The sequence below is a fragment of the Leptonotus elevatus genome, chromosome 14 (genome assembly GCF_054856555.1).
Source record: "Leptonotus elevatus isolate MCC_2025b chromosome 14, RoL_Lele_1.0, whole genome shotgun sequence".
NCBI lineage: Eukaryota > Metazoa > Chordata > Actinopteri > Syngnathiformes > Syngnathidae > Leptonotus > Leptonotus elevatus.
In genome coordinates, this window is record NC_141252.1 from 17527241 (window position 1) to 17544407 (window position 17167).

The 17167-nt window shown below is 39.0% G+C and overlaps 1 protein-coding gene across 1 annotated transcript; it reads left to right on the forward strand.

Annotated features, from left to right (window-relative positions):
- Positions 1 to 1021: 1021 nt before the first annotated feature.
- nrde2 (NRDE-2, necessary for RNA interference, domain containing) lies at positions 1022 to 17080 on the forward strand. The gene is made up of 19 exons (XM_086094671.1): positions 1022 to 1116; positions 2228 to 2333; positions 2627 to 2800; positions 2947 to 3087; positions 4742 to 5001; positions 5476 to 5705; positions 7839 to 8063; positions 8167 to 8356; positions 8552 to 8685; positions 10868 to 10988; positions 11099 to 11274; positions 11372 to 11543; positions 11993 to 12213; positions 12287 to 12779; positions 15444 to 15814; positions 15890 to 16029; positions 16145 to 16286; positions 16510 to 16581; positions 16687 to 17080. The coding sequence occupies exons 1-19, from the start codon at positions 1056 to 1058 to the stop codon at positions 16810 to 16812; spliced, it is 3555 nt and encodes a 1184-aa protein (XP_085950797.1). The 5' UTR covers positions 1022 to 1055; the 3' UTR covers positions 16813 to 17080.
- The last annotated feature ends 87 nt before the right edge of the window (positions 17081 to 17167 follow it).

A 17167-nucleotide genomic window follows, 5' to 3' on the forward strand; every position in this document is an offset into this window, starting at 1 on the left:
TGACTGGGCCTTGACGTAATATGTATCCCCTGTACTGTCTAAAAAAGAGAAAACCTCATGAAATCTGTCTATTAATAACAATTTCATCGCAAAACTTTGTTGATACAAAAACAAATGTATAGCGTTTCATTTATTTTGACGGAATCAATCGCTTTCAGTACATAATAAAATTGTCGTGAATAATACAATGAATAAAACACTGACAAATGCAAGCCCACCCAAAACTATTTTCAAAACCTAGTTTATAATACTGCAAATAAAAAAACTATGCTTCTTATTCTCATTATGTGGGAGATAATTCAAAATTATGCTCATCATGAATGGTGACTGCTTTGCTGTGGGTTCACAAACACCCCCATGTATTTTATTTTGCTGGATTATGTGTTTTGTTGGGTATCTTTGATTTTTCCTTTTGTCATTTAAGGTGTCCCTGAAATAAAATAAATAGATAAAATAAAATACATGTTTTAAAGACAACACTGTACTCGTTGTTTTCTCACAAACTTTATTTTAGCCTTTCAACCAACATACAGTGCAAGCAGTACAAGCTCCACTGCTCTCATTCACTCCCTGGACCGACACCACCCCCCTGTGCCAAAGTGCGACACTGCAACACGTTATCCCCCATCATGCTGCTTGGCCTGTAATATTTGTCAAACATTTGTGCCTCGGAGCTGAAACATTTAAATGAAAACAAACGTAGTAATGCCAGCGGCTAGGAATACCATAACCCCCCCCCCCCCCACCCAGTGTAACATTGGCGTAACAGAAATGAAAGCTCCTCTACCTACCATTTCCATAAAATAAGTTGTCGATTTGCTTACACAACTGTCAACTCTCGGGACACCTAATGATATAAATTTCTATTGAATGGCCACAATTTAGCATTTTGTGCACACGTTATATTTATTGGTTCTACAATAATACTAGAGGTGATGGTGGTGGCGGCGGTAGTGTGTGGGTGGGTGGGGTTGTATTCATGTGTCCACAGTTTTTTTTGTCGCATTGCACATTACGTCATTTCCCTGCGACTGTACACTAAACAGGACAAAAACATGGCACTGTTTCCAGCCTTTGCAGAAGTTAGTAACGAAAAGGTTGAAGACTCACCCATTGGTAATATTCTCTCCATATTCATCAAGTTACTTATGTGTGTTTTTAGTTGTTAGATAATAATCCTTACCAAGTGGACAGCAGACAATACTTTTCGGGGTTGTGCAGCGCTCATGTTTGGTTAAACAAATCTGTTACATTACTTAAACGTTGATGTAATTGATCGTTGTGTCTTGATATGCAGATGCTAATGAATAAAGAGCACATATTGGCGTTAGCTGTTAGCAGGTGCAGCTGTCTTTGAATATAACCGAAGGCTAACACTACTAATATACAGCAACTAGCAGATACGGGACTAGAGACACAGACTAACAGAAACAGAAGTTTTACTCAAGTCCCAAGTTAATATGGCAAAAAACAAGCAAGGACCCTCAAAATTTGCGGCAAGACGAGTCAAGTAATTAATTACTTTGGTAAGCAAATCTTAAATCATCTAATCCTGTTAAATCATAACATTATCTGACCAAAAGCCACTTTGCTCAATAAATGCATTTGAATTGAGCTGTACTAAGATATAGGTAATTATGTTTTGTTTTTGTTTTTGTATGTTTTGTTTTTGTTTTTTTGATGGACCAAATCATTTTCAGTATTCTGGATTATGTAGTCTTCTGAATTTAATACATAATTGATGCAAATGTTAGTTGATGCTTGAATAAACTGGTAAGCTAAACTGTGAACTCTTTGTGTATTTAACTTTTATTGTGACGGATTAAGTTAAATGCCATTGTTTTGTGTCATATCTTTGAGTTTTAAATTTAACATGTTAACATGAGATGTTATATCAAAAGTGCCATGAGATGTTATATCAAAAATATAAAACCTTGAATGCAAAAGTAATTTATCTGCTGATCTTGCCTCATGAGGTGGCCTCTGCACTCCACATTATGTCATAGTAGCGTTCAATCTTTCTTTAGTTTTAGCCAAGCCTTTCCAAGTCCTAAAATTTAAGCCTGACCTTGTAAGATAGTAATTTGTTGTACTAAACAGGCTGATGGATTTGACAGTACTGTATTTTGAAATATTAGTGATACCCGCACTACATGTAAATACAGAGTGACAACCCTTTTAATGTGGTATCTGAAGTAACACTTTTTGGGATTTGTTTCCTATTTAGAATTCAACTGGCTGAGCAATAAGAGTTTTCAGACCAGTGATGCCCTTTCCCTTCATAGTCGTTTCTTAGACAAGAAAAGTGAGGAGCTACACAACAAAGACGCAAGGTAAAATATTTAAAAACGTTTGAAGTTTAATGAAATTGTAAATGATACTAGTGAACATGGATAGATGGACCATCCTTTTCTGTATCAAAATGGATTACATACTTTTATCTTGTTTTATCGTACATATTGCATTAAATTATTATGTATGTTACAGTTAATCTTACTTGTAAGCAGAATAATGACAAATAAAAAGTTCTCTCCAAGAACAAATTGTAAATTTACTAAGTTGAAGTTTCAGGCCGGATGAATATTGTCATGTGTCCTTGTATTTGACTCTCATGCAATATATTCAGTCTAAACAGAACAGATGAGCATAATGTGTCATCGAAGAAGAGAAAGAAGCATGAAAAGCATGGAGAAAAAAAGAAAAAACACAAAAATAAGACTAAAAGGCCAACAGACAGCAGTGGATCAGACTCTGAACCAATCTTCCCAAGTGATCTCAAGAAGAAACAAGAAACAAACAGGTACCGGTACACACACCATCAAATGTGTTTACATTAACCAATACTGTTTGATTGCATCCCATCAGTTTGAATTCAAACAATCATCCACTCTAAGGGACTTCTGACTTCTTTGTTCCTGATTACTATGTGTCTTCTTGTGAATACAGACACCAGGCTGCTCCAATCGCAAGTTCTTTCTCCTGGTTGGATGATATTCAGTCGCCCACAGCACAGCCATTCTGTGTCGACTCTAAATCTGACGCGGCCAACTGGACGTACAAGTCTCTATACAGAGGAGATGTAGCAAGGTAATGCACATGTGGGGCCATCTCATTTATATAATGCATTTCCTAGCCCAGAGGTGGGCAATCTCGGTCCTCGAGGGCCGGAGTCCTGCAGGTTTTAGAGGTTTCTCACTTTCAACACAAGCTGATTCCAATCAACAGGATCGTTATCAGGCTTATGCAGAGCTTGCTGATGAGCTGATCATATATCAGCTGTGTTGGAGAAGAGCAAGATGCAAAACCTGCAGGACTTCGGCCCTCGATGTCCACCTCTGTCCTAGCCCCTTCCCCTAACCCAGGGGTAGGCAAGTTGGTCCTAGAGAGCCGCAGTCCTGCATATTTTTGATGTCTCCCTCAAACACAGCCGAGAGGCTCCTACAGAACGTCATTATGAGCTGATGATTTGAAACACCTCGGTTGGAGGCAGGAGACACAGAAAACATGCAGGACTGTGGCTCTCTAGGACCGAACTTGCCTATCCCTGTCCTAACCCCAACCATCAAAAATGATTGCCTACCCCCATTCCTTACCCTAACCTCAACCAAAACCCAATTCAAACCTAAACTCTACAACCAAATCTTGACCCTCAAAAAGAGGTCTTGAGTTGTGAGGACCGGCCAAAATGTCCTCACTTCACAAAAATTTCCTCAATCTGTTGGTTAAAGATGTATTTTGGTCCTCACAATGTAGTATGTACACACACACACACACACACACACACACATACAACATAAAAGGCGAACACTTTTGCCATTTTAACTCATTCACTGCCATTGACGGCTATAGACGTCAAAAATTCATTTGAACTATTTTTATTAGGTTTACACTTTTTCCACAAGTAGGAAAACCTAAAAAAAATCAATTGTTATTGTACATTTTAGAACAGATATAAAATTTGTGATTAATCGTGAGTTAATTATTGAAGTCATGTGATTAATTACAATTTTAAAAAATTAATCGCCTGACGCAAAAAAAAAAGATTATTAAAAATTGGCCATCAGGCGATTACATTTTTTTATTGTAATTAATCTTCACTAGTTAACTCACGATTAATCACAAATTTTATATCTGTTCTAAATGTACAATTAAAAAAATGAGGTTTTCACACTTTAACAAAAGTGGAAAAAAATGTTAAACTAATAGAAATAGTTAAAATGAATTTTTGACGTCTATAGCCGTCAATGGCAGTGAATGAGTTAATTTTTTTTTTTTTTATCAAATCAGATCTGGAAACTCGACTGTACACACTGTCCTTTACAGTATAAAGTAACCTGATGATTTTTGTTTGTTGCGTGACAAATCAGGCCTTGGCACTGACCTGTTGTACCTGCATGAGTTGCAATGAATGCTAGTTAGCATCTAGAATTGTGCCTCTGTCATTCCATCTCTACGACATTGGTGTGTAGGTGACGTAGTTGTCACCTCTGTTATCTGCACCAAAGGCGCAGATGAAAAAAAATCTGTGACTGTGTCACATTTCAAACCTCCTCGCGATGTGGTCTTAAAACCATCCATCTCAAATCATATTTCATGTTGTTTCTTTGCTGTTCAGACTTCATAAAATCAAGATGGATGCAAGCTGGATATGATAAAAGTCAGAATTAGGGCGGACACTCTGAATGCAGCTATAGATTGCCCTCAAATATGTGTTGTTTTTCAAGAAAGTGTTTTATTGCAGGTATAGGAGGAAGGGGATATCATCACTAGGTCTGGATGCTCGCAGACAAGAAGTAAGCTGGGAGGACGCTAATAAGAAACATAAAGGGGGGAAGAAGAAGAAAGACGCAGACAGATACTTTTCTACAGCGTGTCGTGACTTGCTCAAGGCTCAGCCACCTCTCCTGACAATACCGAGAGTTTGTGAAGGCAGTGATGTCACCAACTCCAACCGATTTCTTCCACTGGAAGACGTTGGGGGGGAGAAAAAAGCGGAGACAGGTATGAAATTCAGCCACAATGTGGAGTAACATCACATGGTGTCATTTACAACAATCATCATCACATCAGCATTTTGCATTTCTAATTAAAACCTCAAGAGTTGAATGATCCCGAGGTTGTACAATTCAGAAGTAACTGCGAGTAATAACACGTCCTGTGCAGTTAATAGAGATTTTATGGTGGTGACAGTTGGACACTGGAACCACTTTTGTTCTATTTTAATTGTTTCTGATGGTGAAAATGGACATCTGCAAATTGGCAGCTTCTGAAGTTGGATTATGTTGAACCTCAGAGGTTCCACGTGATAGTCAAATCTTCTAAATGTATTACTGTACTAGAGCATGATTTCACGTACAGCCCCCTCTGCTCAATTCTGACTACATTCTCATCCTCTGTCCTGTAAGGCTTTTATTTGATTCTATATTGATTTAATCTACTTTTGCATGCCTTTTGGCCTTCACTGTGTCGCTCCAGGTGGCAGTGCACAGACGTTATCAGTGAATCCCCTCGGCGTATACGACTCCACCACTGCCCTCTGGCTGCAGGGGAAGGGAAAGCAGGAGCAGGCAGATGAGCACGACCAGCACAACTTGGAGACAGGACAGGAAACTGTGCTTTTGACCAGCCAGACTGAAGAGTTCAACAGGAAACTGAGAGAGCAACCTGAGGACACTCAACTCTGGCTAAAATTTATTAGATATCAAGTAAGGAGACTCACTTCTTAAACAAACATATCACTTTTAGTATGTTTAGGTATGATTATACCTGATATGATACGATAAACCTGTCTGATAATTATCTGGTCGGTTATGTAGCAGAGGGCATTGTTAATCATTTTCAGCTGTATTGGTGTTGATGGAATTAACAACAGGTGCACTAGGTGACAACAATGACCCCCCCCCCCCCCAAAAAAAAAAAGATTACTGGTTTTACATGTGGTGCTCAATCCGAGTTTCTCCCTCTTGATCTTTTTGGGCTGGTTTTGGCTTGAATCATTATTACTGCTTGCGGTATGAGGTGATTTGTTAACCCTACAGAAGTTGCACAGAGATTTCTGGATTATTCTAGGTCCTAGAAACTAGGAGATCTGTACAGGGCCGTAGAAGGTCCTCAACCCATCAGCAGGACCTATACCTGCTCCTTTATGCAAGGCGGAACAGGTTGAGCACTGCTCGAGCCCTACAGAATGACCCCAGCTGGTGTGAATGTCTCTGCCCAAACAATCAGAAACAGACTTCATGAAGGTGGGCTGAGAGCCCGACGTCCTGTAGTGAGCCCTGTGCTCACTGCCCAGCACCGTGGAGCTCGACTGACATTTGCTAGAAAACACCAGAATTGGCAAGTCTGCCACTGGCGCTTGTACTCTTCGCAGACGCGAGCAGGTTCACCCTGAGCACCAGTGATAGATGTGCAAGAGTCTGGAGAAGACAAGGAGAACGTTATGCTGCCTGCAACACCGCTCAACATGACAGGTTTAGTGGTGGATCAGTGATGGTCTGGGGAAGCATATCCGTGGAGGGATGCACACACCTCTACTGGTTAGAAAAGGGTAGTCTGACTGCCATTAGGTATCGAGATGAAATCCTTGAACCCATTGTCAGACCCTACGCTGGTGCAGTAGGTCCTGGTTTCCTCCTAATGCACAATAATGCCCGGCCTGTTATGGCAAGAGTATGCAGGCAATAACTGGAGGATGAAGAACTTGATACATTTGAATGGCCTCTAGGATCCTCTAGCTTAAACCCAATAGAACACCGGTGAGACATTATGTATTTCGGCCCATTAGGCACAGGCAGGTTGCTGCTATGAATTTATATTTCATATTTAAGCTCATCAGCAAGCTCTGCAGGAGTCTGATAATGATAATGATCCTGATTATTGAATCAGGTGTGTTGGAGTAGAGAAACCTAAAAAAACATGCAGGACTCGGCCCTCGAGGACCGGACACTGACACCTGTGCCTTACACAGATCTGGTAGGACATGCCACATCCGTCGTCTCATTAGGAGCATGCCGAGACGTTGTCAAGCATGAATACAAGTACGTGAGGGCCACACAAGATATTGAGAAGCATTTGGAGTTACAGAAATCAAATTTTGCTAAAATAGACATCATTGTTTCACTCTGATTTTTGGGCTGTCTATACAATTAAGCCCTCTGTAGGCTGAAAACCTTTATTTCCATTAAAAGATTTGACATCCTTTTGTTTCTAAGAAATTGCCCTGTCGCTATCTGTATGATATCAAGAATATTTTGTTCACATTGAGATTAATGTGTTCCTTAAAAAAAATATATTAATGGTGTTCCTTGGCAAGTTTAACCTCAAACAGGCATCTTTTGTAGCGATTTTTAAATCTTGCACACAAGAACATCCCAAAATTTACAGAAAAGAAACCCCCCAAGAATAAAAAAACAAAATAAAAATAAAAAAACTTACTGAAACTAATAAGAACTAACAAACCCGCTCTAAAAACTAAACTCAAACCTATAACAAAAATTTCAAAACTACTACAGTCTAACCCTGGCCATAATTCTGGCAGGATTTTTGGGTCTTCTTCCAAAACCTCAACAAAATGTTGAAGAAAAAACTTTCACTTGAGACAGTGGTTTGAAGCCATGATCTTTGAAACTGCAACGCCTCCAAAGGATTTGCCCAACTTTTGTAAACAAGTCCAATTGGGAACCTCTAAAGAATTTCCAACCGACAATAGCACTGAATTTAAGCTCTTAGTTATGACAACTCATGTACTTGATCTGCTTATGAATTAATAAGCCTTTGATCAGTTCACGGCCATGAAGCATGAATTCCAAACTTTATATTGTCTTGTCCTGCTTTAGGATGAATTAAGTGCAACAGTATTTGGAGGTGAGGACGGGCAACAGGGCAAAGACTTACAGGATCGTCGCAAGTCTTCGTACAAGGCCGTGCTGGAGAAGAAGCTGAGCATTGCAGAGCGTGCTGTGGCTTCTAACCCCAGCTGCGTCGCTCTACAGCGGGAGAGGCTCCGGATCTGCCAAGAACTTTGGGAACCATCAGCTCTGGCTAAAGAGTGGAAGAAACTGGTTGGTTGACTGTCCTTGCTTTGCAATATTATTCACCATTTTCACCTGAGAACATATAGTATCAACAAATAAGGCCTAACTCCTTTTTTTTGTTTTATTTGAGGTCTTTCTGCACCCAAATAGTGGCCCTCTGTGGAGGGAGTATCTTCTCTTCACCCAGAGCTACTTCAGCAACTTCAGTGTGTCAAAAGTCAACTCTGCTTACGGCAAGTGTCTCAGCATGCTCAGCGCTGTCCGGGATGGCAGCATGGTGTCCCACCCAGCTCTGCCAGGGATTGAAGAGGATATGCTGGGTAAGAGACGGGCTTTATCCGTCAGTTTGTTAACTCTAGATTAAAGTTAAAAGAGCACCCCGCTACTAATGTGCTTTATTGTAAACAACCGTGGGTGTTAAGTATGGCCTTGTCAGCTCTGTGGTTTGCTGGTGATGTATGTAATCATTTGCGTCGTGTGCTGATTGGAAGTAATGATCTTTTGTCATTGTTCAGATATCTTCACCAAGCAGTGCCATTTCCTCCGTCAGTCCGGTCACTCAGAGAAGGCGCTCTCTCTCTTTCAAGCCATGATCGACTTTACCTTCTTCAAGCCTGACAGTGTACGGCAACTGTCCACCAAGCAGCAGGTAAACACATAAATAAAGCACACGCCATACGTCACAAACGTCATGCATTCTGATCTGATGTGAATGTTACAAGTTAAATGGGGTAACTTCTAGATTCCATATGGATTTACATACAGAAGAATAATACATATTTTTTGTACATTGGTAGGTTGTTATTTTGAGGTGTCATTTACTTTTTAGCTAGTGCCATAAATACAAATTGGCAACAGTATTCATGCATTAGATCAGTGGTCCCCAACCACCGGGCCCCGTGGGCCACTTTGGACTGGGCCGCACAGTTGAAAGAATAAAAAAAACGTACTATACTTCCAGTTAATTGATTAGCCGAGGCTTAAATATATTTTATTTTGAAAAGTGACCGGATTCTCTCTCTTTACGACGGACTCTTGACGCATGTCAAGATGCTATTTATCTCAGTCGTGTAGCGCTGATGCTACTCGACAAGTTAGCAAAATTAGTAAAAAACAGACATATTTGGAAAGTTTCTTTGCAACGGAAATAAGGCTCAGTGATGAGACAACACAGGAGCCTATGACCAAGAAGAAAAAGAAAGGTGCATCGGCTTACAGCTACAGGTGATTCCCACGCAAAATGGCCTGGAGTCCACGAGTTGCTTCATGTTCCGGATAGTAATTGCCCTCATTTTGAAAAGAAAAATTTAGTGTTCCTATCACCAATGTCCAACATTAAACACTAATGCCGTCTAGTGGTAGAAAATTACTTAAACACAAATCTATGACTCAAATGTTTTACACTCCTTTTAACCATAACTGTTAACTGTAACTATGAATTACTTAATTACTGTATAGATGAACTAAATCATACAACCACATGTTTTTATGTTAATTTAAAAAAGTGTGAAAAATTATTTTATTGTACATTTAGTACTGATATAATGTGCGATTAATTTACGATTAACCGCAAGTTAACTATGGATGATTACGATAAATTTTTTAAATTATTTTATATATATATATATATATATATATATATATATATATATATATATAAAATATTATTATAAATTATTTTTTATATATATATATATATATATATATATGCATATATATATATATATATATATATATATATATATATATGCATATATATATATATATATATATATATATATATATATATGCATATATATATATATATATATATATATATATATATATATATATATATATATATATATGCATATATATATATATATATATATATATATATATATATGCATATATATATATATATATATATATATATATATATATATATATATATATATATAATATGCATATATATATATATATATATATATATATATATATATATATATATATATATATATGCATATATGCATATATATATATATATATATATATATATATATATATATATATATATATGCATATATATATATATATATATATATATATATGCATATATATATATATATATATATATATATATATGCATATATATGCATATATATATATATATATATATATATATGCATATATATGCATATATATATATATATATATATATGCATATATATGCATATATATATATATATATATATATGCATATATATATATATATATATATATATATATATATGCATATATATGCATATATATATATATATATGCATATATATATATATATATATATATATATATATATATATATGCATATATATATATATATATATATATGCATATATATATGCATATATATATATATATATATATATATGCATATATATATGCATATATATATATATATATATATGCATATATATATGCATATATATATATATATGCATATATATATATATATATATATGCATATATATATATATATATATATATATGCATATATATATATATGCATATATATATATGCATATATATATATGCATATATATATGCATATATATATATATGCATATATATATATATGCATATATATATATATATATATATGCATATATATATATATATATATGCATATATGTGTGTATGTATGTATGTGCAGTATATATGTGTGTGTGTGTGTATGCAGTATGCAGTGTTAAGTTGCATTAAAAAGCATTAAATTAGATTTGATGATACTTGCAAAAGATTTGTAATAATTAGGAGGCAGAAGAACAACATTGTTTATATGATGTGTGCAGATTGAGTTCTTTGAGCCCTTCTGGGACAGCGGGGAAGCAAGAGTTGGGGAGTGGGATGCCAGAGGTTGGAAAGCGTGGATGGTCCAACAGGAGCGAGGAGGATGGGTGCAGCCCTCTGCAGGTAAATAAAAGACATTCCATCAACTTTGTGAGTGGAAAAAGCTCCTCGCAAGGTGCTTGTGTTTGGTATGCCAGAAGCAAGAACCATGTAATGTGTGTGTTTGTCCACAGAGGAAGACGAGGAGGAGGAGGAGGATGAAGAGGAGGAAGTGAAGGACCGCAGCCAGCCACGATGGACGGTGTGGCTGGATGTGGAGTCGTCTCGTGAAGCTGCCCATTGGTTGCCTTGGAGACCTGATAAAGCCAAAGGCCAATCAGAAGATGACTGTGATGACCCAGAGAGACAAGTAAAGGGATTTACTGTCTAAAATCTGCTGCTAATTTATTGTTGCGTCATGGTGACAATTTTGCTTGAACTCCTTGTGTCTGTCTGTTTGTCTGAAGGTGCTGTTTGACGACATCGGCTCTTCTCTAATTTGCCTGTCCTCGCCAGAGCTCCAGCTCCACCTCCTCCTCCATTTCCTGTCATTTCTGGGGCTACCAGTGGACGCTGTGTTGTCTGCTAGCCTGTGTCATCCTGGCTTGCTGTTGGAGGACCTTTCCCTGCTCACTCAGGGTGAATATGCCGTTAGGTCCACATGTAACAAGTACGACGACAGTTATACATTTGAAATTTAAAAGACAAACGGGTAGGGTTTTAGCTTTTATTTAAGAGGAGGCTACCTCAAGAATTCAAAGGTATTTGGACAACTGACTCATTAGATTTATTAACATTCATTATATTGTGTGTTTTATGTATTTTATGAACAAAGGGGGCGGGGGGGAAGCTAATAGAAAAATTTTCATTAATGTCATGCAATTTTAAGCAAAAATGATATATTGAGATATATAGTAGGGCTTTCTTTAAAATGATCTCTCTTTTTTAAATTTTATTAATCAAAAGTAGTAGTATTATCTGTACCGGTGACTACTCAATAGTTGAGTACTCATACTGGTACCAGTCTGAAAGTAAGTGGTATCGTGGTTGAGGGACAAATAAGTCTAACCCTCAGCAACTCATTTTAGGTAGTGACTCCAGCCGTGCTCTGACTGCCCACAACCTACCAAGCCTTGGGGTGAACTCTGTGGGTCACATGACCACCCTTCAGGGAACCAGAAAATGGACAGGGCTTGGAAAGCATGGCGAGAAGTTTGTCAACACAATGTTCAATATGCTCCAACCCGTTCTTTCATCTCAACAACGAGCTGTCCTGTCACTCATCCGGATAAAGTATGAGAAACTCAAGGTAGGGACTTTTATTTGGTGAACCTTTTGAAATCTCAATCAGAAATCGTTCCATAGCTCTGTATTTGTTTTAGGTGTTTCGTTGCATGCACGGCAACAAAAAACGTCTCCGGTCTCAGAGCAAAATCAGCAAGCGGATTGCCAAATCGTTGCTCAAAGAACCCGAAAACCGCTCATCGTTGGCAATGTGGCGGGAGTTCGCCCACTTGGAGTGGATGCTCGGTAACCTGGAAGAGGCTCGCAAAGTGTTTTCCACAGCCACAGCGTTGGGTGGGGGCAAAGGGCTGGGTAACCCCTTCCTCTGTGAGTTGTGTCTGCTGTGGGCTCAACTCGAAGTGGAGGATGGCGCAAGTGGGCCAGGAGTGGTGCTCGAGGATGGAAGTGCACCTCCGGCTGTATGTTTGCTCACCAGACTTGCGGAGGGGAACGCCTTATCGCCTTCTTCATCATCACAGCCCGTCTCTCCGGTTGCCGTCCTGAAGGCCAGGAGGTCTTATGAGCAAGCTCTGACTGCCGCTTTGTCTGCATTTGATCAAGATCTCTGCAATCCTCAGGACAACCCAAAAAGTAAGCGCGCTCAGAAAAATCAGGAAAATTATGATTACTTGCTATATATACTTTTATATTAGTCTTAAATCAATCCAACTGCAATTTAGCATTAGGAAGTGTTTGTACTTTTTATTTTTATTTATTTTTTTAAATTTTGGAGTGAACTGGTACAAGGCACTAGATGAGAACAGAAAAACAATTTCCTGCTTGCCAAATAGGGAGCATATATTCTGCTTTTTGATCTTTCCTACCATTTTCTGTAGCATCATTTGAGTTGTGGGTGAGCTGGAGCCTATCCCAGTTGACTTTTGGCAAAAAGCAGGGTACATCATGGATTGGTCAATGACAGAGAGCAAACATTCACACCTAAGGTTCATGCAAAGAGTTCAATTACCCTTTCATGAGTTTTTGATGTGGGCAAAAAGCCCATGCAAGCATGGGGAGAACATTCAAAACAATAATTGGGCTCATTATGTCAGCTTTCAATAGTAATAGTAAGTTTTTAAGGTAACAGTGTTGCCACTGTTACCTTAAAAATTAATTAATTGGAAGAGAGCAAAGTTTTTTTTTTTTTTTAATTAAAAATAGAATAAAGACAGTAACCTTTTTGACTTGTTTTTAGTCTTTAGGATTTCACTTAACAAATTTGCTACTTGTTTTTAATTTAAAAATTAAAGAAAACATTCATTCCAAACTTCATTTAACACAAATAATTTTTTTAAATAATTTCTTAAATAAAGGCAGTCTTATTTACATATTTAACTATTAATGTTGTAATCGTGAAACGCAACATTTTAAATGTACATTGTTTATAAATATAACTATTAAATTTGGGGACCTTCTACAGTCACACATTTTGTGTGATTAAATGCATACTGCCCTGCAATCCGTTGTGAACAGAGTATGCAACAAACCTTAATATTTTTTGTTTTTAGCTAACACCAATTCAAAATAGTGGCTACTTTCATCTTGAAAAGTTAAATGCGATTCTCTCCCCTTCCTTTTGCTGAAAACAATGATGTCAATCCTTCAGACATGAAAGTTCATTTAAATACTATCACATTTCACTATGTTCATTACCAGAGTTTCATTTTTTTACGTGTTCTAATACTATACGAATACTATAGTGTTAGGAATCAGGTGTCCTCCTGTATTTTACTCTTGATTAACCATTAGGTTGCATGGGAGTTCGCCCAACCAGTCTACATGTGTTTTGTAGATTTGAAGAAGGCATTCGACCGTGTCCCTCGGGGAGCCCTGTGGGGGGTGCTTCAGGAATACGTGGTACCGAGCCCCTTGATACGGGCTGTTCGGTCCCTGTATGACCGATGTCAGAGTTTGGTCTGCATTGCCGGCAGTAAGTCGGATTTGTCTCCAGTGAGGGTTGGACTGCGCCAGGGCTGCCCTTTATCACTGATTCCGTTCAAAACTTTTATGGACAGAATTTCTAGGCGCAGCAGTGGCGTTGAGGGGGTCCAGTTTGGTGGCCTCAGCATTGCATCTCTGCTTTTTGCAGATGATGTGGTGCTGTTGGCTTCATCAAGCTGTGATCTCCAACTCTCACTGGAGCGGTTCGCAGCCGATTGTGAAGCGGTTGGAATGAAGATCAGCACCTCCTAATCCGAGACCGTGGTCCTCAGTTGGAGAAGGGTGGCGTGCCCTCTCCGGGTCGAGGATGACATCCTGCCCCAAGTGGAAGAATTCAAGTATCTTGGGGTCTTGTTCACGAGTGAGGGCAGGATGGAGCGGGAGGTCGACAGGCAGATCGGTGCAGCGTCTGCATTGATGCGGACTCTGTATCGGTCTGTTGTGGTCAAGAAGGAGCTGAGCCAAAAGGCGAAGCTCTTGATTTACTGGTCAATCTACGTTCCTACCCTCACCTATGGTCACGAGCTGGGTCGTGACCCAAAGAACAAGATCCCGGATACAAGCGGCCAAAATGAGTTTCCTCCGCAGGGTGTTCGGGCTCTCTCTTAGAGATAGCGTTGAAAGGAGCCAGTTGGAGAGGTGTTCCGGGCATGTCCCACCGGCGGGAGGCCCCGGGGATGACCCAGGACACGCTGGAGAGACTTTGTCTCTGGGCTGGCCTGGGGAACGCCTTGGGATCCCGCTGGAGGAGCTGGTTGAAGTAGCTGGGGAGAAGGAAAGTCTGGGCATCCCTGCTAAAGCCGCTGCCTCCGCGACCCGACCTCGGATAAGCGGCAGAAGATGGATGGATGGATTAACCATTAGTTTAAAAAAAATAAAAAATAGGTGCGTGAGAGCCACTATAGCTGAGAAGTGTGTCGCTTGTCAATTCTTGCTCACTACTGTACCCTGCAGGCTGTTAACTGTAACTGCTTGTAGTGTTGTAAAATACTGTACCACTTTCTTTGAAATGCTTTTGTTGCTAGTGCGAAGAAGCATCATTTACAAAGTAACTTTAGGCAGGTATGGAAACTGAATAGTAACTTCAGTCTGATTACTTGTGTGGAAAAAGTAGTGTGTTGCGGCGTTAAGATTAGTTGTTACTCAAAACTAAAGTAGCGTGTGCTAATATTAGAGTAACACACTACTTTCTAATGCATTACTGACGTCAGTGGTAGTAATAATATCAAATGCCAGTCAAAATGTAGTAATGAAGAAAAAAATATCATGTTTAACCGTGTGTGAGTGTTTGTAATGCTATTCTTCTTTGTCCAGGTCACGTAGATGTCCAAGAAGAGAAGCTGAGGTTGAGAGGACTGCTAGGCTGCTATGCTCTGTTCCAGTACCTCACGATGGGCATCAAAGCGGCAAACGCAGTCTACAGCCAGGCCAGAGAGCGGATGGACGAGCTGCACGGCACACTAACGTCTGACCAGCACACTCGCGCTGATGCTTACCACTCTGGCAGCAACCTCTTGGTTAGCAGGTTAGCTTGTGAGTGTGAGATGTTGGCGGTGCAGCAGGCGTCGCTGCTTAAGTATCACATAAGCGTTGGTGTGTTTCCACTGGCGACACTGAGAGACACCCTCACTTCGGCCCTTTTAAGATGGCCTCGCAGTGCACTTCTCTGGAGTGTTTATGTACAGGTAAAATCCTTATTACATTCTAAACATAATTACACCCACATACTATTTTTCCTTTTAACCTGGGATCTGTTTCAGGTGGAGAACCGTTACCATAGTGCTGGCCGGGCACGTCGCTTTTTTCACGCTGTAACAAGGGACAGCAGCAGTGTCGTGCCACGGCTCTTTGCTATTGTTGCTGAACAACAAAGGAAGCAGCTGGTGGATGCAGCACAGAGGTAAGAGTGGGGGGGATATTATTCCTCCTTGCCTAATTTTCCCAACTGATTATGAAAAATGTTTAAATAATGCATTCTTTACAAAATGAATATCAAATATTTATGGCAACCGTAGATCCAGCGACAAAAGCGCCGCCTTGAGTGTCCTGCCAGAGAACGGTCTCAGCAACCGTATCCGCGGACTGTTTGAAAGCGCCATTGGATCCGAGATGGGCGCCCACTGTCCTTTACTTTGGAGGATGTACATTCACTACCTGGTGAGATGGAAATTCATTCAAACAGCCGTCTACATGAATTAGCCAAATAAAAACGGAGGGTTCAATGTCTCGTTGAGTTTGCATGGTCCTTGCATATCTTTATTTTTTCACCTCATGTAATTCACCCATTCGCTAATATACTGGATCTATAATAGATAACGAGTAGCAAACATAGTGATTAGACTAAAAGGTGTACAGTATGTGAACTTATTTGTATTTGTAGGTGTCAGAGGGTAAGCTGGATAAAGCCAAGGGGCTCTTTTACAAAGCCTTACAGAATATTCCATGGGTGAAGGTATGTCACAAGCTTAACAGCAACACCTGCCATTTTAATGCATAAATTCAAGGCAGTTGTTCCTGTGTGTATTTTTAATACCTTGAAAAATGTGTGTTCCACCAGGGCTTGTACATGGATGCAGTGCAGCTGTTACCTGAGCATCTACAAGAGTTTGTAGATCTGATGACAGAGAAAGAGCTGCGAGTCCGGTTACCATTAGAAGAACTCGACATTCTGCTTGAAGACTGAAACAAACTCGCGTGCAAAACTGTAATTCGACAGCTCAGCAGTAGACAGACGTTACAGTGATTTCTCGAGATGGACAAGAATGTTGATCTCAATCTGGACTTCGGACGACTAAACTTAAAAAGGCAAATTGCATTATTTGCTGGACCCCCTCCCCCTAAAAAACAAACACAATTTTAGGTATTTTTTACTAGATATTTTCAATACATATAATTTTTGTAATTTGTATATGAGTGAAGTTTTAATTTATTAAAGTATGATTGTTTCTCAAGTTTTTTAAATGTATTTATTATTATTTTAATTAGGAGTACTATACATAATTTTTGTTCAGTTGTTTCTCTGGACTAGACACAAAATC